Genomic DNA, 25,877 nt, shown 5'->3' with positions numbered 1-25,877 from the left:
CGCACCTCGCACACGCCGCGGAGGGTGATCTTGTGTCGCGGGAGAGGCGCTAATCCAGAGCGAGTCGGGTTCGGCTTCTGCGTGTAGGCGCGGCCTGATAGTTTCTGTAGACTGGAGCGTCGGGCGCCGTTGGGTCAACCAAACAACTGGGGTTCAAACCCCAGCTGCATGAGAATTGCTGGGCCCCTGGGCGGTGTGGGGGGCGCTAACTCCATTTTCCCGGAAGGAGCAGGGCCTCGGACAGGAGGGGTGGAGGTGGGGCAACCAGTAGGGCTGCCTGGTGTGTGCTCCCTTTGCCCCCCTGCCAGAGGACCCCTGCATGAATACATCACAATCAGCAATGTCACAGCCAGTAGCTGAGTGGGTCACACAAGGCCCGGGGCTACCTAGACCAGGGAGATTGTACAGAATGTAAAGAGACTAGAGGAAGGAGGAATGGGTGGCTGGCTGGAGTTGTGACGAAAGCCCCCGGATCAGGCATGGGGAGCGTGCGCGTCGGTTCCTGGCCTCTGCCACCGACTTCCTGTATGGCCATGGGCCTGTCATGCGATCTTTCAGCTCCTCCTCTGTAAAACAGGTGTCACAATCATCCTTCCTGCTTCTGGCCTGCCATGAAAACTCCTCGGTCTCGGGGTATGTCTGTGCAGCAAAGAAGCACCCGGCGCTGGCCCATGCCGGCTGATTCAGGCGCCTTGCCGGGTAGATTTCCAGCTTGTGGGACCCTCCCACCTTGTCACCTGAGCTCAAATAGCGACATGGCCAGGGACCATCCCCAGAATGCCTACTGCCCCTGAGCACCTGCCCTCCCCTGTGTTCTGGGGCCACACGTCTGCCCTCCCCGTGCTCGGGGGGCAGGGAGGGAGCAGGGGGTGGCTTGGCTCCCATGGGGGCGGGGCCATGGCAGAAGGGGCGGGGCTGTGAGTGGAGCTAGGGGCTTGCTTCCCCCAGCCCTGTCCTCACCCACCGCCTATATACACCGCAGTGAAACAGCCCTGCAGCCCAAGCCCTGTAAGCCAGGTTCGGCTGCCATCGGCCAGCAGGGGGCAGTCCAAAATGGCTGTGTAGACACGCTCCTGGGTCCTAATGTGCACCCCCTCCCCCAGCCTTTCATCTGGAAGGCAGGGCAGGGTTTTTTAGCCTCCTGTTACAGAGGGGAAACTGAGGCAAGAGGGCATGCAGGAAATCCGTGACACCTGTGTTGCCTAAGTCCCCACCGAGTCCTTTAATTACTGCCTCGCCCTGCCTCTCGAGGGTGCAGTAGCCGGCGTTTGTAACCGACCTCGCAAACGCCCCTGCGGTTCTCCCTTTCAGAGACTCCCCCGGGTGTGGCGGATGCTTCGTTTTTGTTTTGCTTTTCACGCAGGCCAGGCTAAGAGCTTCCTGCGCGAAGCGGTTCTGGTTGGCTGCCCTTTAATCGCTAATCCCATTAAAGTCCCTTGGCAAGTTGGGGGGGAGGGCTCCTCTGGTCGGACGGGGATTTAAAAGGCCAGCTCCTGAGCGGCCGGAGAAGCTAGCAAACCGAGAGAGGTGATGTGAAATCCAAATGCACCCAAGTACTCTACACATAGGCTGTTCCCCTGCCTCTGCCACCCCCAGCCAGGCACGGGAACAAACAAATGAAACACCCCAAGAGTAAAAATAATGCAGGCAGAATGATTATTTCTATTCTAGTTGGGGGGGGGGGGGCAGATTCGACCCTCTCCCTGCCCCCTCCCCCGCCCAGCCCTGTTCCCACTCTCCCTCTTCCTCAAGCCCCTTAAGATGAGAATCTAGCTTATACCACATTGCCAAGTTGGGAAAAGACCCAAATAACAGTCAGCAGCAGTGTTCCCTCTAATTTTTTCCATTGATGTGTGGAATAAATTTTTATGTGCACCGAGGCAGGGCAGTTGTGCACCACCAATAGAGACACACGCTGCCAGCTGGGGATGCTCTGCTAATTAGCTGGGTGGCATCTGAATGTTTCCTGGGTGGCTGCCCAGGTGCTCAGCTTATGGGGAACCCTGATTCGGGGAGGAAGCTGGCAATGATGCAGGGTTCGTGTCCTTAAAGGGGACCGAGTTTGCCTTAGCACTGAAGGTTTGGTAGATCTGAGAGAGCTCCTATGGAGAGGGGTGGATTCAGATCCTGTTCCAGATTTGAGCTTTTAATTCGGACTCGGACCAGTTATCAAGGTAGGTCCCCAGATATCTCCCCACCAGCCTTTCCCTCACCTGGCCTCATCATCAGTCCATCTTATTCCTCCCTCGCAGGGCAGGGAATGTGTCTGGTGCCCGTCCGTGTGGTTTTTGCCACCCCTATTTGGAGGGAGGGTCCCTAGCAGTGTTCCCTGTAAGCTGCATGCTTGTGTGGCCACTCAGGAGAGATTCAAACAGATAGCAGAGCACCTACAGCTAGGTTTTATGTTCCGGTGGTGGTGCACATTCGCACCTCGCTGCACATAAAATTATTCCACACATGGATGGAAACGCTTAAAGGGAGGTTCCCGATTCCCTCTCTGCATCACAGAGCCAGGCTGGGGTGACCCTGGGAGTGATCTGCACCAGATGCCTCACTTTACAAAGCTTGTCTCAGGCCTTACTTTGAACCCGGGGCCGCTTTGGGGTCCTGCAGAGCCTTTTCCCTCCCTGGACATCCCTGTTCTTCTGGGCTGTGGATATTGCTTGGGTGTGCTCCTAGAGGTCACAGGGCATTCCAGATGAATCTTCAATGCCTGGAAACAGCGGGATGGTCCTGGGGGGCTGGTGTAATCCATGCACCTCATAGGGATTATGTGCACTGAGGCAGGGCAGTTGTGCACCACCAATAGAAACACACGCTGCCAGCTGGGGATGCTCTGCTAATCAGCCGGGCGGCAGCTGAATGTTTAAGAGACCCCTGCGGGGGAGGTCGGAGGCAGTTGAGTGTTACTGTTGCTGGGAGGATTTACCACTGCACCCAGAAGTTTCTGGAGTTGGGTTTAGTAGTTTGGGGTCAGTCTTCATGAGCAAGCAGGCAGGGCAGATGCGTCTCTAAGGCCTGTGTGAATTGGAGAAAATGAGCCAGGAGCAGAGAGCAGACTGTTGTTCCGCACTTTGCAGCCGGTCGTGTGTTGTGACCCTCCACCAGGGATGACAGGCCATGCTACTTAGAGCAAGGAGAGCCTGGGAGGGGAAATTGCTTCTTCGGTGTTAATTGTCTGCTTGAAATGCTGTCTTGATTTTTGCCAAACTGTTTTCGTTACTTTTCGTTAGTTACTGTTGCAGTTACAGTGTGATTTTTCAACTTCTCTGTAAATGTAGCAAGGGGGAAAGAGTTTTGTATTTTCTTGTAACGGGGTTTCCTTGTGAGTTACCTGCCTAGTTTTATCAGGGAGCTGGCTGCCTCGTAGTGCCACCCCTAGTATCATTATCTCAAAGATACTAGCCCTCCCCCTCACCTCCTTCTGTTCTAAAACTGATTTGTCAGTTTTATAATGTGTTCATTTTTTTTCATTGTATCCCTTTGGTATACACGGTCGTGCCAATTTGCTTCCACTATTTGATCTGAGGAAGTGGGTCTGGCCCACGAAAGCTCATCAGCTAATAAACCATCTTGTTAGTGCTGCATCGTCCTGTCTTTTGTTTCAGCAAGACCAGACTAACACGGCTACATCTCTATTTCTGGACTTCTATGGTTTGAGCATTGGCCTGCTAAACCCAGGGTTGTCAGTTCAATCCTTGAGGAGGCCAGTTAGAGATCTGGGGTAAATCTATCCGGGATGGTATTTGGTCCTGCTGTGAGGGCAGGAGACGGGACTCGATGACTTCTCAAGGTCCCTTCCATAGGTATATCTCGAAAGATGGTTCCGATTCAGCATACAGTGCAGATTTGATGATCTGAGGCTTTGGGGAACTAAATCCAAGCTTTTGGGACCTCTCCGTCTTTTCTCACTGTGTTTGTGTGGACCGAATTCTTCAAATTTTGCTTTTAGTTTTTTTTTTTTTACTTATGTTTGCTGTGACTATGGACATTATCTCTGGGTTATAACAGAGTCGTGTTCTGTTGTAAGAATGAGAGTATTTGTTTCTTCATCAGCTTTTATAAAGTCATTTAATTACATTCATTTCTTTAGGAACTTGGATGTAGGGAGGCTGACATGAGGCTGAAATTCCTTACAGACTGAAGTCTGGGTCTCCCGTACTGTGTGGCAGTGGGAGGGGGGGGGGGGTTGGGGTTGGGTTTTTTTAGGCACTGGAGAAGAGCAGTGAAGTCTAAGCCCACCCAAGGTTACACTGGCAGCCCTAGCGATGGCGGGGAAAGATTTCCCCCTTCCTCCCCCCGGCTGCGGCTGGCTCCGATGGGATGCAGCACGGGGATAGATGCTGCAGGGAGAACGTCCCTTCTGCATCTTTCCACGCTCCCCCCCCCCCCCTGCCCCTTTTCAGCTCCATCCTGGCATCTGCTGGACTTTTCTCCTGGCACGGGACTGCCTCCCCCCCATCTCGCCTCCCCCCCTGCCCTGCTGGGCGGGAATGGTACAGTCCTCTTCCAGCAGCTGGGTGGATGTTGCTAGAACACGAGAGCATCCGCCAAAGCTGCAGGGACCGGCCGGGATACAGCGAGCGCGTCACGCGCCGGGCGGGCATCAGGGCAGCAAGAGACGTGTTGGCTGCAGCGGCGGCTACTCTGCAGGGCTCTCCCCCCCCATCTGCCTGCACGAGGGTCAGCGCCCCCGGCCGGAGCATCCTCCTCCGCCAGGCACCATGACGCAGGGGAAGGTAGGTCGGGACCCAGCCGCCGGGCTGCCTGCGCACAGGGGCCTGGCGGGGCCGGGAATGCGAGGATGGCAGTGGGGACGGCGGTGGGGCCCGTCGCGGCCTGGGGCAGGAACGGGGGGGCCTGCCGCAGAAGTGGGGGGTTGCCAGGTGCAGGGTCTGGCTCGGTCGGGATTTGCGCCCTGCCCGATGGGATCTGGCCCGGGCTGGGCTTCGATCCACCCTTGCCAAGGCTGCTCTGTGTGAGCAGGTCAGCACGGCAGGGAAGGGCTGTGACCCCAGCATGTAACTGAACTGGGGCCCGAGGGGGGGGGGGCTTTCACACACGCCCCCCCACCCATCCCTACCTCAAGAAGGCAGTTGCCATAGCAACAGAGCATCCTATGGTTACCAACATCTATCTATCTATCTATTCCCGCATTTGTCTGTCCATCTATCTATCCCCACACTCCCCTGTATCTGTCTATCCATCCCCACACACAACACATCTGTCTGTCTAACTATCCCCACACCTCCTTGTATCTATTTATCTATCCATCCCCACCCCTATCTATCTATCTAGCCCCACACTCCCCTGTATCTATCTATCCATCCCCACCCCTATCTATCTATCCCCACACACACCCCATCTATCTATCTATCTATCTATCTATCTATCTATCTATCTATCTATCTATCTATGCCCACACCCCCCTATTATCTATCTATTTATCTAGCTCCCCCTCCCCACCCCTCCCTTATCTATCTATCTAATCTCCTGGATGCCCCTGCACGTTTCTCTCTGGCTGAGTTGTTGTTCTGAGCCCTGCGTAGGTTTCCAGATCCCCCCGGGCACGGTGCCCTGTCTCCATCCATAGCAGCTCAGCAGCTGCTCGTTGCAGACGGAGGCCGGCTATCACGTGGGATCAGAGGCTGGTTACGTAAGGCCTGGCGGCGCTGCATCGAGGGGTTACATAACCAGCCGTTGGTCTGTCCTGCGGGACGTGCTGTCTCTGGGGAGCTGCAGCAGGGATGCTCCTGTATTGCAGCCAGTGCTCTGCCTGTCCCGGGCGCTGTCCCCAGCCATCGCCCGGGGAGTCTGACTCCAGCGGGGGGTGGATGCCGGGGCGGGCAGGGGAAGGTTTCCACACCTTCCATTTGCCCCCCCCCCCCCCCATTTGAATGAGGTCATCTCACCCTGGCTCCGGTGTGGCCGCAGCAATGTCTGCCATTGGTGGCCGCTAGACAGATGCCGTTGCTGATTGGTCGATACGGGTTTTACCCAGCCAGCGATTGGCTCGGGTTGCACCAGGATGGCTGTCTCGGGGCTTCCGCCAGCCAATGACAGGCGTCAGTGCGCGCTAAGCGGACGCAGCCAGCGATTGGTTGAAATCGGGTATCTCTGCTGGGTGGCTAGGGAGCGCGGTTCCCGGGGGGTGGTGCACACGTGGGGCGGTGCATGGGGAGACATGCAAACAGGGGCTGGCGGGTCCTGCACCGGCACCGTCAGGGGCTGCATCGCTCCATTGTCTCTAGTCTCCATAGCCTCGGAGGACAGGACAGGAAGCAACAGGCCTCCGGTGCAGCGAGGGGGGGGTCAGGTTGGACAGTAGGAAAGACGTCCTCACAGTCCGGGGGGTGAAACACTGGAGGGTTGTGGATCTCCATCCCTGGAGATGTTTAAGAGCAGGTTGGAGGGACCCCTGTCAGGGATGGGCTAGACCAGGGGTTTCCAAAGGACGGGGTGTGACCCAGGGTTGGGCCGTGCAGTGTCAGATCCTGGGGCTCGTGGCTGCAGGGGGATCTGGTGAGCAGCGGGGGGAGGGAGGGGCTGAGGCAGCTCCCTGCCTGGCACTGCAGACTGCGCTGCACCCCAGAAGCAGCCGCAGCAGGCCCGGCTCCTAGGTGGGGTTGGGGGGAGAGAATATAGGGCTCTACGCCCTGCCCCGAGCACTTGCTGCGCACTCCCATGGGCTGGGAACCTGCTGCCGGCTGCTTCTGGAGAGGCAGGAAGCTGCCTTAGCTCCCCTCCCTACCCACTGCACTGCTGCCTGGGAGCCGCTCGAGGGAAGCCCCTCCTACCCCGGCCCTGCCCCCCAAAGCTGGAGCCCCCTCCTGCACCCCAAAGCTCCATCCTCAGCCCCAATCTGTTGGGTCGCGGCATCAACAGTTTTCTGCAACTGGGTCATGAGCAAAAAAGTTAGCAAACCATTGACCTAGATCAGGGCGACTCAACTTCGGAAGCCCCGGGGCCCACAGTGATACTCGCAGCACAAGCTGAGGGCTGCCACTCAGGTGTGGTTGCATCGACATGCAAATATATGCAAATAGCTTGTCATGCTATTGGGCACGAATACAAAGATGAAGGCAAAACTACACAACACACAGGCCCCATGTAAGTCAGTTCCGCTGATATTAAGAAACGGCAACATTGACCCCATTTCCACCGATATGCCAGCACTTTCACTGAGCAATGACAGGCCAGGAATGTAACGACTAAACTCATATCAACAGAAGACCATTCTTTTGGTGATTTTTTTTTTGTTTTGGCTCCCACCCATGGGCCGCAGGTTGAGCCCCGCGTGAACCCAAGCCGCACCACGGGCCACAAACAAACGGGCCACGGGCCGCATGTTGAGTAGCCCTGATGTAGACGGTGCTTGGTGCTGCCGTGCGGGCAGCGGACTGAGGTCGAGAACCTCTCGAGGGCCCTTCCCGTTTCGGATTCTATTGGGGTCCGTCTTCGGCTGTTTTATAATTCGGGATTGCTTATGGACTGAGTTGTCGTTCTGAGCCCTGCGTGGGTTTCTAGATCCCACCTGGGCACAGTGCTCTGTCACCACCCAGACCAGCTCAGGGTATGTCTAGACGTCATTTATTTTTTCGGAAGAGGCTTTCCGACATTTGGCCCATCTAGACGGGGTCAAATGCCGGAAAAACCCCCTCTTTTGGAAGCCCCGTTATTCCTCGTAAAACGAGCAATACAAGGGCCTTCGAAAGAGCACGTTTGCTCTTCTGCAAAAAAATGCGGATGCGGAAGAGTTTTTCCTGGTTACCTCCGTTATCCCGGAAAAACTCTTGTAGTCAGTGGCTGCAGACAGTGGCCGGCTAACGTGTGGGATTTGAGCCCATATAACAGTCTGGCGAGACTGCAATGAGCGCGTCTATTACCGGGTGGGCACAAGACAGTCAGCCCTCCCTCTCCTCCATTGTGTCCACTCCATATTTGTCCCTCATTGGCTCTTTTTCCTCCTCCATTTTGACCTCCTTCCACCTTGGCTTGGGATGGGCCTGGCGGGTTCCGTTGGCCTCTCCCCGTCTCAGGGCTGCATGTCTCACAGGGTTCTGGCGTGAAGTCAGCCGCAGGTGAGTTCCAGAACCCGTGGAGGTGGATGGGCATCTTGGTGGGTTTTGCATTCGGGCCAATCTGCAGGCGAGTTGGCATCCAGGCTGTGTCAGCCGCTGGTTCCAGCTGCGAGGCTGTTCGTATTGTGCCTTGGCTATTTTAATCCCGTGTTCTCTTTGCCTCCCAGCTCTCTGTGACTAACAAACCTCCTAACTCCGAGGGACAGCCAGGCCAGGAAGCGAAGAAGGACAATGCCACCGCCCCCTCGTCACCTCCAACGTACGAGGAAGCGACCTCAGGGGAAGGGATGAAAACGCAGGCATTCGCCCCTCCACCGTCGGTGCCCATGCACCCCAGCTGGGCTTACGTGGATCCCAGTGAGTACCCGCTTGCCCTGCACTGCTAGGAAATTCACATGGCTAGGTTATCGTTCCCGCTTTATTGATGAGGAAGCTGAGGCAAAGAGATGTGACCAAGGTCACAGAGCAAGTCGGTGGCAGAGCCAGAAACAGAATTCAGGAGTCTTCTCGATTCCACTCCTTGTTAGAATAGGGGATAGAATCCAGGAGTTCTGACTTCCAGTCCATTGCTCTAGCCACTGGCCCACACTATCTCTTGGAGCTGGGAGTTCTGACTGCCGCTGCTCTAACCATTAGACCCTATTCCCTCTCAGAGGTGGCGATAGATCCGGAATCTGGATTCAAGCCTTTTCCTCTGCCCACTAGGAAACATTTCCTCTTGTTTCTCCTTTCAAACGGCCCGTTATGTCTCCACATCTAACCTATGACATTTAGCAGCTTGGTTTCTGCATCTGCAGGGTCTGAATGCGACCGCCCAGGGTTAACATGCCATGTCAGAGAGCTTGAGGGCTGAATCTATCCAGAGCGGCTACCAGGGTAGGTCTGATTTCTTAGTAAGAAACTAGCTGGTTGTGGTAGAGTGAATCTCCCAGCATGTTTTTGGTGGCTGCCTCTCGTTCCTGGCTTGTTTGGATCGAATTTCCAGGTGTGTGCGCATGGGGATTATTTCTGTTACATCCTGTAACTGCATCCTTCGGGCTCCGATGACGCTAAAGATAGGTCCACAGAGACCTCCCGCTGCAGGGCAGTGCGGGGCTAGAAAGTCGCTGAGCTGTTTATCTGGACTAGCTCCCTGCAGACGCTGGAACCTGGATTTCCTCGGAATCTTTCTCTCGTCCCCTTCTGCCTCGGAGTGCGAGTCTATCATAGAGAGGCGATAAATAACAGGCACTCGTACGTTTCAAGGATACACGTTTGTGGGGGGACAGCTTTGATGCAAGCACATGCGGCTGCCAGGTGTATCCCCACTCTGTGCGCCCTCATATTAATTCCCCCGGCAGCTCCCTTGCTGGTCCCCACGTTCCTTCTCATTCCAGGTCCCTTTCCCTTCTCTCTCTCTGATATCTCTGACCCCCAGCCTGGCATGACTTGCCCTTGGTGAATCCCCGTTGCCAGTTCCTGATCACTTTCCTCTGCTTCAACATGGATTCCTTGCGGATCCCCTCCATGATTTTTCCAGGGACAGAGGGGAAGGTGACGGATCTGTAGTCCTCTGGATTGTCCTCCCTCTGTAGGGGGTGGTGACTGAACTGTAGCAGCGCTTTGATTGGCTGCAAAGGGAGCGCCCAGCGCTCACGGCCAGTGTGGTGCGCAATTGGCACACGCCTCGCGTCACACGCCCTTGTTTTTCCTGCATGTCATTTTAGTAGCACTTGGAGGAAAAATACCCGATGTTGTCAGAAACCAGCAGAATCCGGTGGCCCTGCACGTGGGAAACAGTCAATAAAATGTCTCATGGTCCACACTCGAACCCCATGGATCCAGCAAGTTTTCGTTTTCTCTGTTGCCACGCGAGGCAAATACGTGGGCCTCTGGTCCTTTAACCTTGTCTAATATGGAGACCGGCAGGTGTAACCCACACACGTACTGGGTGTGGCGGTTCACTGCCCCACAAGGGGGCGACAGAGACATCGCTCTACAGCCCAAGCAGTAACGGCTCATGCACTCAGCTCTGGAGGTCCCAAGTTCAATTCCGCCTGTCGGCGTTACACCTCGTCCAGGGTTTCAACTGGATCTCTGAAGCTTGGCATGTGCTTCCACAGTGAGGGGACCTGTTGTCCCATGTGGTGTCACCAACACCCTGTAACAGAGAGACTGAGACAAGCGTGGCCCATCCTTCGCAAGTCACGGCAGCCGGTCGCTCGCTATCCGTCTTGTCCTTCCAACGGCTGCTTCGGACGTTGAGTTTACTGCTCCTAGAGGCCTGAAAGGCAACAAAACCAAACCTCTGGGAGTTTCCCCGCAGGCAACCCTGCTCTGTTTGCCTGTCCTCCAGTCACACATTTCAAACAACCCCACAGTCCCTGTAACTAGCATCCGTCAAACAAATGGTGCCAGCTTTCACCAGGAGATGCGGCCTAGAACGCAGGACTGAGAGTCAGGTGGCCTGTTTTCCCTTCCTGGGTCTGTCGTGTGCCTCAAGGGGGACTCAAGCACATCACTTTCCTGCCTCAGTTTCCTCACCTGTGAAATGGGCCGGATGGTACCGGTCTCCTTTGCCAAGAGGGGTTGAGCTCTGCTGATCAGACCTAGGGATTATTATTCATCTGCAGCCGCATCACCGGTTGCCATGGTTACTCATACTGCCCCTCCCACCTCCCCCTGTTAGCTCAGCTCTTCCTTTATCTGAGAATTTCTCCGGTCAGACCATTCCCGCACTCCAGGGGTGATATTTGCCGCTGCCCGGGTCCTGTGTGCCAAACCGCCGAGATGATCCACGGGGCAGGTTTGGGTCGTCTGTGGTCATGTTCGGTCATAGTCAAGGAAGCCTTCTTCATGCAGAGCTCTTGGCCCTTTTCTGGATTTGTGTCTGGTGCTTTCTGGCAGAGGAGACTCGGGCAGTTTGGGAAAAGGTCTAGAAAGCCGCCCGGGACGCTCTGGTCTAGGCCAGCTGGCCCTGTGACAGCGGGAAGATCAGCCAGCAGCCTGGCATGTCACTCGCATCCAGGGTAGGGACAAGGATCTGTATGAAACAGCCCGGGGTGAACGGGTCTGAAAGGAGACGGGTTGTCCCAAGAAACAAGGCAGGCGTGTGGTAGTTTCAGGCAATTAGCCAGTACCACGAGATTGCAGAGTTAGTCTTATGCACACCCGGGGGGTGTTTAATATTCAGTGACAGGTGAAGCCTCTGGATCTGACTGAAAAGGAAGGGTATAATTTTAGCATTCATTATCGCTATTAACGATCCCATGACACTGTTTGCAAGAAGAGGCGTGTTAGCCCCGTGCCTGGGCCATGCTCCCATTTGGATAATTATATTTCCCTGCTGTAAATTCTCCCCAGACTTCGTGCTCTGCTCTGGCTTCTATCCCAAACAGCTGAGCAGCGTTGCTGTTGGCGGTTCGACAGCTGCTGTGCTCCTCCCCAGCGGTTTTTCCTTTCATGGCTGCCTTTTATTCAAAAACCATTCAACCTCCTGAAATGGTTTGATTTGATCGCCCCCAAAACATTTGGTTCAACTCCCCCCCCCCCCTTTTTTAAAAACTTTTCAACTCACTGACAGTTCTCCAAAACAGCCTGTGCATTTTCCATCCGGCCTGATGCGATTCTCCCTCGACTTTTTGAATTAGCCGGGGAACCAAAACCGTTGCTTTTCGCCCTGCTCTGGTGTGAAGCCGCAGGATACAGCCCTGTCGGTGGAGGAATCTGCAGGCAGACCATTAATCTCTGCTGATGTGACAGCCGCTGGTCAGCTTTACAGAGCTGCTAACCGCAGACCACTGGCTGCTACACAAGGACATAAATCAGAGTCAAAACCACAGGAAGACATTCCCGATATGCTGGGAAGATTGAGGTGCTGTGCTTATAAGAAGCACACATAAGAACATCAGAGTGGCCAGACACGGTCAGACCAAAGGTCCATCTAGCCTAGTGTCCTGTCTGTAGACAGTAGCCAATGCCAGGTGCCCCAGAGGGAGGGATCACTTCTCCCCTCCCCCGTCATCACGTGATCTGTCCCCTCCCTCCCCCCGCCATCCATTTCCAGAGAAACAGATGCTAGGGACACCGTTCCTACCTATCCTGACTAATAGCCATTGATGGACGTAACTTCCATGAACTTATCTAGCTCTTTTTTGAACGCTGTTAAAGTCCTAGTCTTCACTACATCCTCCGGCAAGGAGTTCCACAGGTTAACAGTATGCTGCCCAAAGAAAAACTTTGTTTTGTTTGTTTTAAATGTTCTACCTATTCATTTTATTGGGTGACCCCGAGTTCTTATGTGATGGGAACAAGTAAATAACGTTTCCTTATTCACTTTTTCCACGCCAGTCATGATTTTATAGACCTCGATCATATCCCCCCGTTGTCTCCTCTTTTCCAAGCTTTTCTAGGCACACGGGATCTTTTTCAGGGGAAAAGGCAATATGCCGCATTTATTAAAAATACAGTATGAAAAGCAGTGTATGTAGTTACACACACACACACACACACGACACACACGTCCTGCAGGTGAGTTATAGCGACTAGTCTGTTGTGGCTAATGTCAATGTTATTGGCCGAGTCAGAGTGAGCATGACTGAGGCGTCAGGGTCTATCGATCACGATTTGTGGCTCCTCTGAGGCTGGGTTCCAGGACCGAACCCAGAGTCTAATAGTGAACCCCCCCCCCCATTTTATACATGTCAGTTCCCATTGGAGTCTAGGGGTTTTGCAGTATCCTGCTGCAGTTACTCGTCCTTAAGAGGTTTTAATCTCTGGATTTTCCACAGTTCTCCTCTGCTGGCTGTTGTTAGGTTTCTTAATCTTGTTTCTTGTTTTCTCTCACTCTTGGGGGTCGTCTGCCTGTCTTCAGGGCTCTGTCAATTCTGCTAAGTTAATTCTGCCTCAGGTACAATAGGTAGCAGGTTTAAAGGCCGTTTTTCTTTATGAAACGGATGGTCCAACCTGTGGAACTCCTTGCCAGAGGATGTTGTGAAGGCCAGGACGTCAACAGAATTCCAAAAAAATCTAGATAAATTAATGGAGGTTAGGTCCATCAAAGGCTACTACCCAAGATGGTTAGGAATGGTATCCCTAGCCTCTGGGAATGGGTGATGATTCCTGGTTCTTTTCACTCCCTCTGGAGCACCTAGCATTGGCCACTGCTGGCAGACAGGACACTGGGCTTTTGGTCTCACCCAGTCTGGCTGCTCTTATGTTCACCATGGACGTTTCCTGGTTATCTTCAAGGTTCTCACTTCTGGGCTATCTGGGCATGGGGGATGGTTTTCCTGCTCACACACATCTCCTCCACGCATCCCAGACAACCCTGCAGAGCATTTCAGACAAAGGACGCCAGAGTCACGAGAAGACACAACTTCGTTTGCGGTGCGGATGTTGCCAAAGCATGAGGAACAGGGCGCCATGACCCCCACAGAGCTTCCGAACAAGGCATTAGACATCAGACTTATAGTCTTCTTCCAAGGGCTCCAGAGGACACGGTCTATGCTGGGATGGCTAGCAGAAACTGTTCCCTGGGGGTGCAACGTGTGTGGGAGATCTTGGGGTAGCCGGGGGTGACCCAGGCCTGCTATCAACTTTGATCCACCCCTGGTTCCAGACGATACCCCCAATGCGCCCTGGGTAAATGGTGGGACACAGCTGGGGGGATGGGCAAAGCCGGGAGGTCGCATTGGACGTGTCTTTCTCTTTCCAGGTGCCAGCCCCAATTATGGCAGCGGCGGGTACCCGGGGGACACGGAGCTCCTCACAACCTTCAACTGGGACGACAAAAACGTGCGCCGAGTGTTCGTCAGAAAGGTAACCCCCGGGGCGGCCGGCTGTAGCTTATGGGCCCCAAGGGGGGTGGGAGAATGAAGCTGCAAGGTCCCAGGGAGGGCAGTGATGCACTAGTCCGTGCGAGGCTCGCACGGCTGAGGTTGGTGAGACCCGGTCAGGGCCGTGCGGCCGGGCTGTCGTGCTAACCTCACTCGGGGCATGCCCGGGTCTGCATCTGAGCTGCCAGCTCCGGCCACCACCACCCGCTGCGGAAGAGGAGCCCAAAATGCGGCAGGAAGAATTAACGGATGGGGTGGGGGTGCGCCCTGGTGCGGCCTCCGGGCTGTCTCTGTCGTGCGTTTGGAACACGTGTTCTTAAGTAGGAGGAGAGGAAGAAAATGTTCCGGGGGCCAGATCTCCGAGTGGGGTAAATCAATGGACTGGACCCTGCGTGGGGTAAATCCTAGACCGATTAGAGGATTCCTAGACAGATTCAAGGATCGGGCCAAAAGAAATCTGACGAGGTTCCACAAGGAGAAGTGCAGAGTCCGGCCCTTGGGACGGAAGAATCCCAAACAGTGGTACAGGCTGGGGACCGACTGGCTAAGCAGCCGTTCGGCAGAAAAGGACCTGGGGGTACAGTGGCTGAGAAGCTGGAGATGAGTCAGCAGGGCGCCCTTGTAGCCAAGAAGGCTAATGGCATATTGGGGGGCATTAGGAGGAGCCTGGCCAGCAGATCCAGAGATGTCATTATTCCCCTTTATTCGGCTTTGGTGAGGCCACATCTGGAGTATTGTGTCCAGCTCTGCTCGCCCCCCTCCCACTACAGAAAGGATGTGGACGCATTGGAGAGGGTAGAGCAGGGGGCAACCAAAATGATTCGGGGGCTGGAGGAGAGGCTGAGGGAGTTGGGTTTGTTTAGTCTGCAGAAGAGAGGAGTGAGGGGGGATTTGAGAGCAGCCTGCAACTCCCTGCAGAGGGGTTCCAAAGAGGCTGGAGAGAGGCTGATCTCAGGGGGGCAGATGGCAGAACAAGGAGCAATGGGCTCAAGTTGCAGTGGGGGAGGTCTAGGTTGGAGATTACGTAAAACTCTTTCCCTAGGCGGGTGGGGAAGCGCTGGGCTGGGTTCCCTAGGGAGGGGGTGGAATCTCCATCCCTACAGGTGTTTAAGTTTCAGCTTGACAAAGCCCTGGCTGGGTTGATTGAGTTGGGTTGGTCCTGCCTTGGGCAGGGGGCTGGGCTTGATGACTCCTGAGGTCTCGTCCAGCTCTAGGATTCTATAATGGACCCGACCCTGCGTGGGGCAAACCAGCACAGCTCCGCTAAAGTCAACGTGGCCAGATCCTTAGCTGAGCGTCGCTCTGCAGCTTGAACCGCTCTGGCCCGGAGGTCCACTTGTCACGGGCGTGGCCAAGTTTCCCGCGGTCCCATAAAGTTTGTTTACAGCCTCTGGTCCTGGCTCTGAGGGTTCTGCACTGTTAGTTCGCTCTAATTTACCCCTCCGAGTCTCTAAGAGCCCAGGAAGCCGGGGAAGGGTGGGTGATGTTGCTAGACAATATCGACTTCCCGTGGTCCGGCAAATTCTCAGGCCAGGTCCAGAGGGTGCCGGATTAGAGAGGTTCCACTGCTCCTGAAATCCATGGGCCAGACGGCCTGTGGGTACCAAGACCTCAGCTTTCCTGAAGCCAGTGGGGTCACGTCCATCACCCGAGGAGTGGAAGGAGGCTTTCCGCCAGCGGAGGAGCCCGTCCACTTTCCCACGGGCGGGGTTTGCCTACAGCCAGCCACGCGTGGGACCCGCACTGACAAGGTGGCTTCTCTCTCCAGGTCTATGCCATCCTCATGGTCCAGCTGTCTGTCACCGTCAACATCGTGGCTCTCTTCACCTTCTGGTAGGTCTCCGAGTTCGCAGCCATCCTCAGCTCTCACGTCTTAACTTTTGCACCTGGGGCTCCAGGGATCGGTCACGTACATCCTTGAGTATCTTTCACCTGGCCGTGATCGGTCCCACGGTACCTGGGTACCTTTCCCTTGGGCGCTGTCACTTGGGGTATTTTTTCCTCGCAGGCTGTCTGCCACTCAGGTCCCTGGACAACTTTTCTGGGGGTGTGAACCGGCCGGTTACCTGGGTAGCGTTCTACCTGTCACGCGGACACCTGGAGAGCTTTCCCATAGACATCCACTCAGCCCCTGACGCTTGGCTCTGTTTCCAAATTGCTGGTGCCCTGTGCTAGAAGGGCGGGGCCTCAGGCAGAAGGGGCGGAGCTGGGGCAGCCAGCCCTCAGAGCCACCCGGAGCATGCTGCGCAGAGCTCTGGCGGGGATTTAAAGGGCCAGCAGCTCCGGCTGTCATGACTGCCCGTTTGAATCGCCGGGTCCTGGAGCAGCTGCCTCTTTTGCCCACCCCGTCAGTGGGCCTGCCTTGGGGGGTAGCTTGCCTCTCCTCAAGTAAGCAGGTGTCAGGCTCCCTGCCGGGCGGATAACTTAGGATCTTGGGTGCACCTGGGATCAAATTCCCTGTGGGATTAATAATAGATCAGCGCCGCTTGCAGCAGTCCAGCGACTTGTCAAAGAGGCAGGGGCCAGTTTCCTGCCAGCAGGCTGGGCTGCATAATTGATAACTCTGCAGGGCGAGGGGCTCTTTTAGACAGTCACTTTCAGATGTAATAGCCTGTCTGGGGACAACGAATATTGAGAGCAGGGGTTTCCGAATCAGGCCACCTGGGTTTTAGAAAGGACCCCGGGCTTTGAAGTCTAACCCTGCCCCAGACTGCGGGATCTTGGGCAACTCTCCTCCCCGCTCCCTGCCTCAGTTTCCCCATCCCTAAAATGGGGCTCATGATGCGGCCTACCTCCCATGGGTAATTTGCATAGGCAAGTGCTTTGATGACAGGTGATTAGCATGAATATTACTGCAGCTATCTCGGCGCCACGGAAACCGGCACGGTACTAACACTTCGTAAAAGACGGTGCCTGCTCCAAATGGGAGATGTGGACCGGTGACATTAAGCGACTCCCCCAGGAGCCTCGGGAGGGAGGTGGGAATCGAACCGGCTCCTTATTCAGCCAAAGCGAGTGCCTCTTCCATGGACCAGCCTTCCTGCTGGGCAGCTTGGTTTATTTCCAATCAGTGAAACCCCCACAGGGAGGAAGTCTGGGGCCCCCACAGCTGGGGCACTGAGGTGGGAGAGCCAGGTTTACCTCCTGCCTCTGCTGTGGACTTCCCGTGTGACCTTGGGCAAGACACTGATGTGCCTCAGTTTCCCATCAGCACAATGGGCATCCCAAAGACGAGACGGGTTGGGCGTCCGTGCTTACATTGTAGAAATGATGCCCCGATGACGACGTCAGTCATCGGTTCCACGGTCGGACGTGACCCCGCAGTCTGGTTTCCACGTGGTCCAAGCCAGAGTAATGCCCCAGAACAGCTCTGAGAGCCTGTCGTGGGACAGATCCCTACACACAACCCCCCCTGCCCACCACAGCAAGTTTCAGCACAGTAAAGTGCCCTTGGGAACTAGGGACGTGAAAGCCCCATGAACCAGTTCACCGATTAAACGTTAGGTTAGCCGAACATTTAACTGGTGAACCAAGTGGGACTAGCTGCCGGCTCCCGGCCCCAGCCACCAGCCGTGTGGGGTGGGATGCGGCACCTTGCCGGACTCCCAGCCGACAGCCACTGGGGCTCTCTGGTCCAGCAACATCCAGGGCCCTGCTGGACTATGGGTGTTGCCGGACCAGAGAGGTTCAACCCGTAGTGCTTTAGCTCAGGTGTCTGTATAACCCACTGGTGAGTGCACGAGCGGCGGGTGTAAGCCCAGCTGGGGAAGGCAAAACCTAGCCCCGCCCCTTCTGCCTTAGGCCCTGCCCCTGGAGCCAAGCCCCGCCCACTTCTCGCCCAATCCTTCCTGGACACGTGGAGAGGCAGGACTACCGTCCTGCAGCCCCGGCCCGGCCCACCTCGGTGGATGGGGAAGCCAGGCTGCCGCACGGTGGTCCCATCCCTCCCCAGTGGCAGCCCCAGTCGGTTGGGCGTGTAGGCAGTTTTGGGAAGGCTGTCCCTTCCCTTGCCTGCATTACCCGCTGCCCCTGGGTGAGTGCATGGGACAAGCCCCCGTTCTGGGCTCTGGAGGCTACATGCTAGCAGCTCATCCCTTGAGCTCTGCTTTTCTGGGGGTGCTGGTGCGCCAGGCAAGATGGCGTAGGGTTGCCAGGGGTCCGATTGACTGGGACAGTTTGGTATTTTCATCTCCCGTCCAGTAAAAAATTCATAAAATACCAGACACGTAAAATGTCCAGTACTGTCTGATTTTTTTTCCCAGACAGGAGGCAAAAATACCGGGTGCTTATCTGGTTCCACCGGGGAGCCGTGTGGCCTGCAGCAGGAAGACAAACTGGTGGACACCCGCCAGCAGCCTGTTAGGGCCACAAAGCCTCAAAAGCATTTCTTAAAGGGACCATGCTGTTGTTTTTTTTTTTTTTTTTCTCAACAGAATTTTTTCCGGAGTGTTTTTTATTTTTTTGAGGGGTGGTGGTGTTCGGTATCTTTGGTTAAAACCCTCTGGCAACCCTAAGATGGTGGCTGTCAGGCGCTAGCCAATACGCAGTCCTGTCCTTGGGCAGCGCTGGCCAGCCGGCTGTGGGGGATTGCTGTGCGCGGCCTCCGACTAACCCCACCCTCTCCCGTTTTCTTTCTCTGTCCCCTCAGCGAGCCAGTCAAAAACTACATCCAGTCAAACCCAGCCTGGTACTGGACTTCCTAGTAAGTATGTGAGGCCTTTTCCTCTTCACACCCGGGGACCCTGAGCGTGAGCAGCGGAATGTGGCCGGAGGCCAATGTATAAGCACCTCACGAACACGCTGCTGCCCCGGGGCACCTCCCCCCGCACGCCAGGGCGGCAATTCGCCTCCAGAGGGGAACAAGAAGGCGCCTGGGAAAATCAAGGCGTGCCCCTCGGGGTCACCTTAGCTAGAGTGCTTGCTGCCGGCCGGAGAGGGATGCGTCGGTTAGGTCCCGCCAGGCAGTTTTGAAAGATCACCCGGGCTGGTGAATTCACCGTCCAGAACGATTCCCCAAGCTACAGAATGAAATGTTCACAAGCGCCCAGCGGGTTTAGGAGCCTGGCTTCCGTGGACTTAAGTGCCCGAGTCACCTAGGCCCTATAGAAAAGCGGACTCAGAACCCATCCCTTTTCAGATGGATGCCAAAGACCAGATGGCCGCCTTCTGCCGTGGCTGCACAAACAAACCGGCCTAGAGCAGCGAGCTGGGACCCTGGAGTGGGTCGCGACCCTATTTCCGTGGGGCTGCCAGAGCTGGCTTAGACTTGGGCTCTAGTTACCCACCCCCTACTGGGGACTGAACCCTTTAAGTCTCAGCTTTGCCCTCTTCTGGGGCAGCAGGGCTTGGGAGGACCCAGGCCAGAGTCCCCCATGTGGGGTCATGAAGTACTCTGTCAGTAGGGGGTGCAAGGAAGTTTGAGAGCCCCTGAACTAGATGCTCAAAATAGCCCCTTCTAGCCTTAGAATCTAGCAAGCTGAGAGACCCTCGTAGCCTGAAAACGACTGCACTTCGTGAGTAGCAGTGGTATTTAATTGGGGTGGCCACTCGGAGCCAAGTAATGGATCAGGCCCCCAATGTGCTAGGTGCTGGACGAACGCAGAACAAAGTGAGAGGGGCCGATTCAACTCCTCTTCCAGATTTGAGCTTCCCATTAGGGCCCGGACCAGTTATCAAGGCAGGTTCCCAGATATCTCCCCACCTGCTTTCCCTCTCCTGGCCTCCCCCTCCGTCTGTCTTATTCCTCCCTCGCAGGGCAGAGAATGCAGCTGGTGCTAGTCAGTGTTGCATTGCAACCCCTATTCGGGGGGAGGGTCCCTAGTAGGGTTCCTTGGAATGCTGCCCAGCTGATTAGCAGAGCGCCCCCAGCTCGGTTTTGGGTTTCCACTGGTGGTGCACATTCTCATACGCCTCGGTGCACATAACAATTATTCCACACAGGGATGGAAACGAGGGAACATTGGTTCCTAGATCATGGGATGTCTTCCTTTCCTTGGCTCTCGGTCTTTTTGGTCCATCCATTACCTGCCCTTTCCTTCCTCCCTTCCTGTCTCTCCAGCTAGCTGTTCTATTTATGCTTTATTTATTACCTCTGGGCCTGATTCCCATATGCACTAAGACCTCCTATCACTGCTCAGGTGGTGGCAAAGGGGTGTGATTTAAGGGTCCCTTTACACTGTAAGAGGCAGAATGAGGCCTCAGCATAATGGGTCAGCCCTCTCCTCTCTCTCCCTCTGGGAAGCCTCTTTCCCCTGCCCCATGATTATTCCAGTCCCCTGTATATTCTGTGGCTTCCTTCCACAGGGCAGAGCTGCCAACGGCACCTATGTCAGAGACTCTGAGGTTGGCCACCCTGTGGCTTTGTCATCAGACACGAGCTGCCGGTTCTCTGATTACCACCCCTGCCTTTGGAACCAGCCTTCTCGCCTGCCACCCGGCTGTCTTGGGCAGGAGGGGCTGTGGGTTTAGTGTTACAGGAGAACTGTCGGTCTTGTGGAAAAAGACAAGCCGCCGTGTGGAGCTCTGGAGAGGGATGGAGGATCTCTTCCTTGCGGGGAGATGGTCCACTATGAATATGGTCAATTCCTGCAAACATCAATTTCTGGAGTGGATCCACTCTCTGGAGACAGTTGATTTCTGGAGGGGATCCACTCTGGAGACGGTCAATTTCTGGAGTTGGTAAACTCTGGAGTTGGTCAATTTCTGGAGTGGATCCACGCTGGAGATGGTTAGTTCTCTGGCAATTTGGCTACTTGATTTGTGGATCCATTTAATAGGTTTTAGCCTCTATGGTGTATTCTCAACTCAGATTCCTATTCCTGTTGAAATTATTATTATTGTAAAGCAGGGGTGGGGAAACTAAGGCCCAGAGGTTGGGTCTTGCCCCTGGCTTTCCTGGATCCTCCCCCCCCTCCCGCCGAACCTTGGGCTTCCCCCCAATCGCATTTCCTCACAAAATTTACTAGCCTGGGCCCCCCTAGCCTCTGGTATGTGAGGAGAATGTGAGGGGTCTTTTGTTTTTGTTTTTTTGCTTCTCAATTTTGTGCAGCCCCAAACTGATTTTTTGTGGGTCAGTGGCCCCCAACCCAAAAAAAGCTCCTGCCCTTGTTGTAAAGGAAGGACGGTCTGGCGGTTGGGCCACCAACCAGGGATTTGGGAGACCTGAGGTTAAGGTCTTGTCCTGCTACAGACTTCCTGTGTGACCTTGAGCATGTCACTTAGCCCTGGGTCTAGGGATTTAGGTGCCAAATTCTAGATGCCTCAATATGCCTGTGAGGACCTCGGCCTTCCACCATTGGAGTCCCAGTGCCCCTTCTGTGAAATGGGGGTTCACAGCATGGTCCTGCCTCCCAGGGGGGTTGCTCTTGGACACTATATGACAGGGGGTGCCATACAAGCATAGGTGCTGACTTCCGCTCTAGCCAACAGGGTGCTTGACACTCCCCACCCCAGACCCCACCCTCACCCCAGCACTTCCCCAAGTTCCTGCCCTGTCTCTTCCTGCTACTGCCCTGCCAGCATTGCAACCCCTTTCCCTCGCCCCACCTCCGCGCCAATGTTCCTGCAACTCTTTTCCATCCATGTGCGGAATAAATTTGTGACATGCGCGAAGGCATGTGCGAATGTGCACCACACCCACCGAGCTGGGGGCGCTCTGTGGCTCAGCTGGGCAGTTCTGGAATCTCTCTCACAAGTGCTCTGCGCACAGGGACCTCTGCTTCACCCTGCCCCGCCCTATATCCACCACGTCCCCATAGCTCCCGTCCCCGAACCTGCCTCCTCCTCCGAGTGTGTTGGAGCTACGATAGCAATACAGGCATTGCGGTGAGACCTCCTCTCCCATCCTGGCTCTCTCTCGTCTTCCTCACAGCGCCGTGTTCTTTGTGACGTATCTCATCCTGGCCTGCTGCTCTGGACCCAGGTAAGAGTCCTCCTTCGGCTTCATACAACCCCACGAACCAGGGCTTTCCTACCACGGCTCAGATCCCAGCTGTGCCTGGGCACGGCCCTGCCATGGTCGCAGCCATGAAACATGCGCCACGGAGCATGAAATCTGCCCCCCTCCTTCCCCGCATGAAATCTAGGTTTTGTGGTTTTCTTCGGCACTATTGCGATTGCACGGGGGAGGCCAGCGTGTCTCACACTGGGGGCCCTGACCTCAAAGGGAGGTGGGGGGGTTGCAAGGTTATTTGGGGGGGGGGGTTTCACGGTATTGCCGCTCTTACTTCCGCGCTGCCTTCAGAGCTGGGTTACCAGAGAGCAGCGGCTGTTGGCCGGACGCCCAGCTCTGAAGGCAGGACTCCCCCCCCCCCCCCCCGCCAAAGTGCAGAATGAAGGGCAGCAGCACCCCAACCCTCTCCCCCAATAACCTCGCAATCCCCCCCCCCCAAGCTGCTTTTTGGGTCAGAGCTCCTCCAGCGACAACCCCCGGACAGCTCAGCTTGCAGGCGTTGAAATTTACGATTTTGAAAACCCCGGGACTGCGACATGGATCCAAACGAGGGTGAATCCGGTAGGGCTGGTCCTGGGCGGTAGCACCGGGGGCACATCCGGAAGTGCTGCCCCACGGGAGGCGGAGGGTTTGCAATCACGTCGCCAGGCGGGGGGTACAGGGGCAAGGCAGGTCTGGCTCCTTGCTGCAGGATCTTGGGACCACGTGGGCCGAGGCTGCAGACATGGAGTTGTCGTGCGCTGGTGCACGGTGCGGACGTGCGTCGGCGCAAGTGTGGCCCACACACCCGCTGTGGGTCACTGGCCCATGGAGCCGCACCTAGACCAGTTCCAGCGAGAGAGACGAATGAGGGAGCTCTACAGCCTTGGCTGGGAGCCAGCCGGCTCTATCGCTCAAGCTGTAGCAGTTCCTCCCCAGAGGTCCCCGGTTCAGATCTGCCCAGTGGTGATTACACAGGGAGTGGACATGCGCTGGTGCAAGGAGCAGCCCTGTGCAGGCACAAGGAGAGGTCGTGCGTGGGTGTGTGGCGCCATTGTGTGTTGGTGCAAGGAGCTGTTGCACCATCACACCTGTCATGTGCTAGAAAAAGTCGGAGCTGCATTGCTGCTGCTCTCGCTCCGTGTTGCTGTCTCGTGCAGCGGATGCGCTTGGGGTGCAGGGCCCCAGCCGATCCAGCCTGGCTAGGCTGCCCTGCTAATTGCTGATGGAGTTCCCGCAGTGCCAAACCGTTATGTGGCAGGGTTGCTGACCGACTCCTCTCCCCTCGCTTGCAGGAGATACTTCCCGTGGAACCTGATCCTCCTGAGTATTTTCGTAAGTACCGTCCCGGGACAGAGGCTGGGCTGCCCTTGGGAATCTCGTCAGTTTCACACAGTGCAGGCCAGAAGGGATGAGGAGGGTCACCCATAGAGCCATGCCCCGTAATTGCTGCCGGACGCCCAGTCCCTGCGGGGCGAGCTAACGCTAGAGCAGGCTCAGAGGGGCGGCCGTGTGGGTCGGTATCTGCCAAAACACCAAGGAGCCCTGTGGCACCCTGGAGACGAACCGATTTGAGAGGCAGGGCCCAGAGTGACCTGGACAAACTGGAAGGCTGGGTCAAAAGAGGTTCTGTACGGACAAGTGCAGAGTCCGGCCCTTGGGACGGAAGAATCCCAAGTATTGGTACAGGCTGGGGACCGACGGGCTAAGCAGCCGTTCAACAGAAAAGGACCTGGGGCTACAGTGGATGTGAAGCTGGATACAAGTCAGCAGGGCGCCCTTGTTGCTAAGAAGGCTAATGGCATATTGGGGGGCATTAGGAGGAGCCTGGCCAGCAGATCCAGAGAAGTGATTATTCCCCTTCATTCGGCTCTGGAGAGGCCACATCTGGAGTATTGTGTCCAGTTCTGGGCCCCCCTTACTGAAAGGATGTGGGTGCACTGGAGTGGGGCCAGCGGAGGCGACCAAACTGATTCGGGGGCTGGAGCACATGACCCACAAGGAGAGGTTGGGCGATTTGGGCTTGTTTAGTCTGCAGAAGAGAAGAGAAGAGGGAGGGGGGATTTGAGAGCAGCCTGAAGGGGGGTTCCAGAGAGGATGGAGAGAGGCTGTTCTCAGTGGGGGGGCAGAACAAGGAGCAATGGGCTCCCCATGCAGTGGGGGAGGTCCAGGTTGCAGATTAGGAAAAACTCTTTCCCTAGGCGGGTGGGGAAGCGCTGGGCTGGGTTCCAGAGGGAGGGGGTGGAATCTCCATCCCTAGAGGTTTAAGTCCCGGCGTGACACAGCCCTGGCTGGGTTGATTGAGTTGAGTTGGTCCTGCTTTGGGCAGGGGGCTGGACTCGATGACTCCTGAGGTCTCTGCCCGCCCTGGGGTTCGAGGATTCTATGAATTCCCAAATCACACTGACATGCAGCTTCGTTGGCCTGCGGGGACGATGCCAGCCGAGAACACTGATGCTTGGATTGACAGCAATACAGCAGAGCCACGAAGATACACGCCGAGCAAAGGGCGTGACAAATACTAATTTCTGCAGGCCAGGGTACGGGTTAAGTAGAACCATGAGAACAACAGATGTTAGATCTTCCAGTAGCAACATGTAGATTTTAAAAAAACAAACACCTGCCTACACAAGACACTCCAGGAACTACCCAGGATGAGAGGATAAACCGCACGTGACCAGCTATAAGGGCATTGCGATGCTACAGTGATGTGTATGGTATAAAAACCTGTCAAGCAGACGGGAAGATTTACCCAGCTGGATTCGACTCCTGAGGTCTTTGCTCGCTCTGGGATTCTGTGAAAACTAGATAAGTTGGAGACCAAGGAGGAGGAGGCAGGCCCAGTGGGGCAGAGGGGTAGCTGGGTCCCACGCAGCAATATGGACTCACTTGTAGACTTACTGATTGGGAGGTGCCCTATGTAACCCTGCATGGGGGCTTTACCCTTCGACGGTCAGTATCGACTGTCCAGACACGATCTTCCTAGGGCGCCTCAGAGAGAGGCTTTGCTTCCTGCAGGATTACACTGGGGGGCACGGCTGAAAGACGTCTACCAGCAACGGTGCCCGGCTCCGGATGGATCCGAGACTCTGTCCTGACCTCCAGTCTGTGGGTCGGAATAGCCTCTCTGCCCCCAGGGACTCCGCCGTCGGCGCCCACTCGGGAATATTTAAAAACCGGGCCAGGGTGTCGGAAATCCCCCGCCCTGCCTCATCCCCGCCAAGGTCCCACCTTTTCCCCCGAGTCTCTGCCCCGCCTCCTTCCCTTAGGCCCCGCCCCCATGCACTTCTCACCCCCGCCCCCCACCGTCGCTCGCTGCTTTTTCCCTCCTTCCCACTCATGTCAGGCGGGTTTGGCCTATGCAGTCGGGGACGACCTGGCGCCGCCTGCCGTCCCCAGCCTTCGGGTGTCCTCTCCGTAGACCTGCCCGGCCCCCTTTGGGACTGGACTTGAGAACCAGGCTCCCTGTGTGGCCGCCCCCCCGGGCTAGAGCCCTAGACCCCTCACACCGGACGGGACCGCGAGAGGCATCAAGACCCGGCCCCGGCCCTCACGGCAGGACCAGCCCCGTCTAGATCTGGGACGAAGCCGACATCCTTAGTGGCCACGGGGGGTGGGACGCCTCCGGCAAGAGGTGACTCCGGGTCTCCTCCGAGGCGTGACACCGATTCTAACGGTCTCTCTTTCTCCTCCCGCCCCCTAGACGCTTTCCATGTCCTATCTCACTGGGATGCTCTCCAGGTAGGTCAATCGGATTTCTCTTCCTTCCTTCGGCTCCACGTCCCGGCTGCTCTTTCCCCCCCTTCCTTCCGTCCCCGGGTAAGGACCGTCGCTGGCCCCGGGCTCATCTCGGAGCGGGTAAAATAACCACACGGGACCCTTCCTTTGACGCCAGTGGGCGGGGGCGGCACCAGCGGCCGAAAGGTCTTTCGAAATGGACCCGCCGCCAGTTCCAGCGCCAATGGCGCCGCTTCTTTGCAGCGGCGGGGGCAGGGAAGACGCGCCCTTCGGGAGCAGGGGGTCTGCTGGCCGCAGGGCTCTCCGACCTCC

General features: G+C 56.1%; 1 protein-coding gene across 2 annotated transcripts in view; it reads left to right on the top strand.

Annotated features, from left to right (window-relative positions):
• Positions 1–359: 359 nt before the first annotated feature.
• FAIM2 (Fas apoptotic inhibitory molecule 2) overlaps positions 360–25,877 on the top strand; it is a 34,857-nt gene continuing 9,339 nt past the window's right edge. The window contains exons 1-8 of one of the 2 annotated variants that reach the window (XM_075901676.1): positions 360–577; positions 8,249–8,438; positions 13,777–13,880; positions 15,666–15,730; positions 18,546–18,599; positions 21,768–21,818; positions 23,123–23,162; positions 25,531–25,568. In XM_075901676.1, the coding sequence (XP_075757791.1) occupies positions 545–577; positions 8,249–8,438; positions 13,777–13,880; positions 15,666–15,730; positions 18,546–18,599; positions 21,768–21,818; positions 23,123–23,162; positions 25,531–25,568 (575 nt within the window). In that variant the 5' untranslated portion in view covers positions 360–544. Of the gene's footprint in view, positions 578–4,415; positions 4,740–8,248; positions 8,439–13,776; positions 13,881–15,665; positions 15,731–18,545; positions 18,600–21,767; positions 21,819–23,122; positions 23,163–25,530; positions 25,569–25,877 lie in introns of those variants that run through there. The other variant, XM_075901675.1, reaches the window with a different exon arrangement.

Source organism: Pelodiscus sinensis, chromosome 19, assembly GCF_049634645.1.
Source record: "Pelodiscus sinensis isolate JC-2024 chromosome 19, ASM4963464v1, whole genome shotgun sequence".
NCBI lineage: Eukaryota > Metazoa > Chordata > Testudines > Trionychidae > Pelodiscus > Pelodiscus sinensis.
Note: the sequence above shows the minus strand (reverse complement) of the source record. Positions and strands in the feature narration are given on the sequence as shown.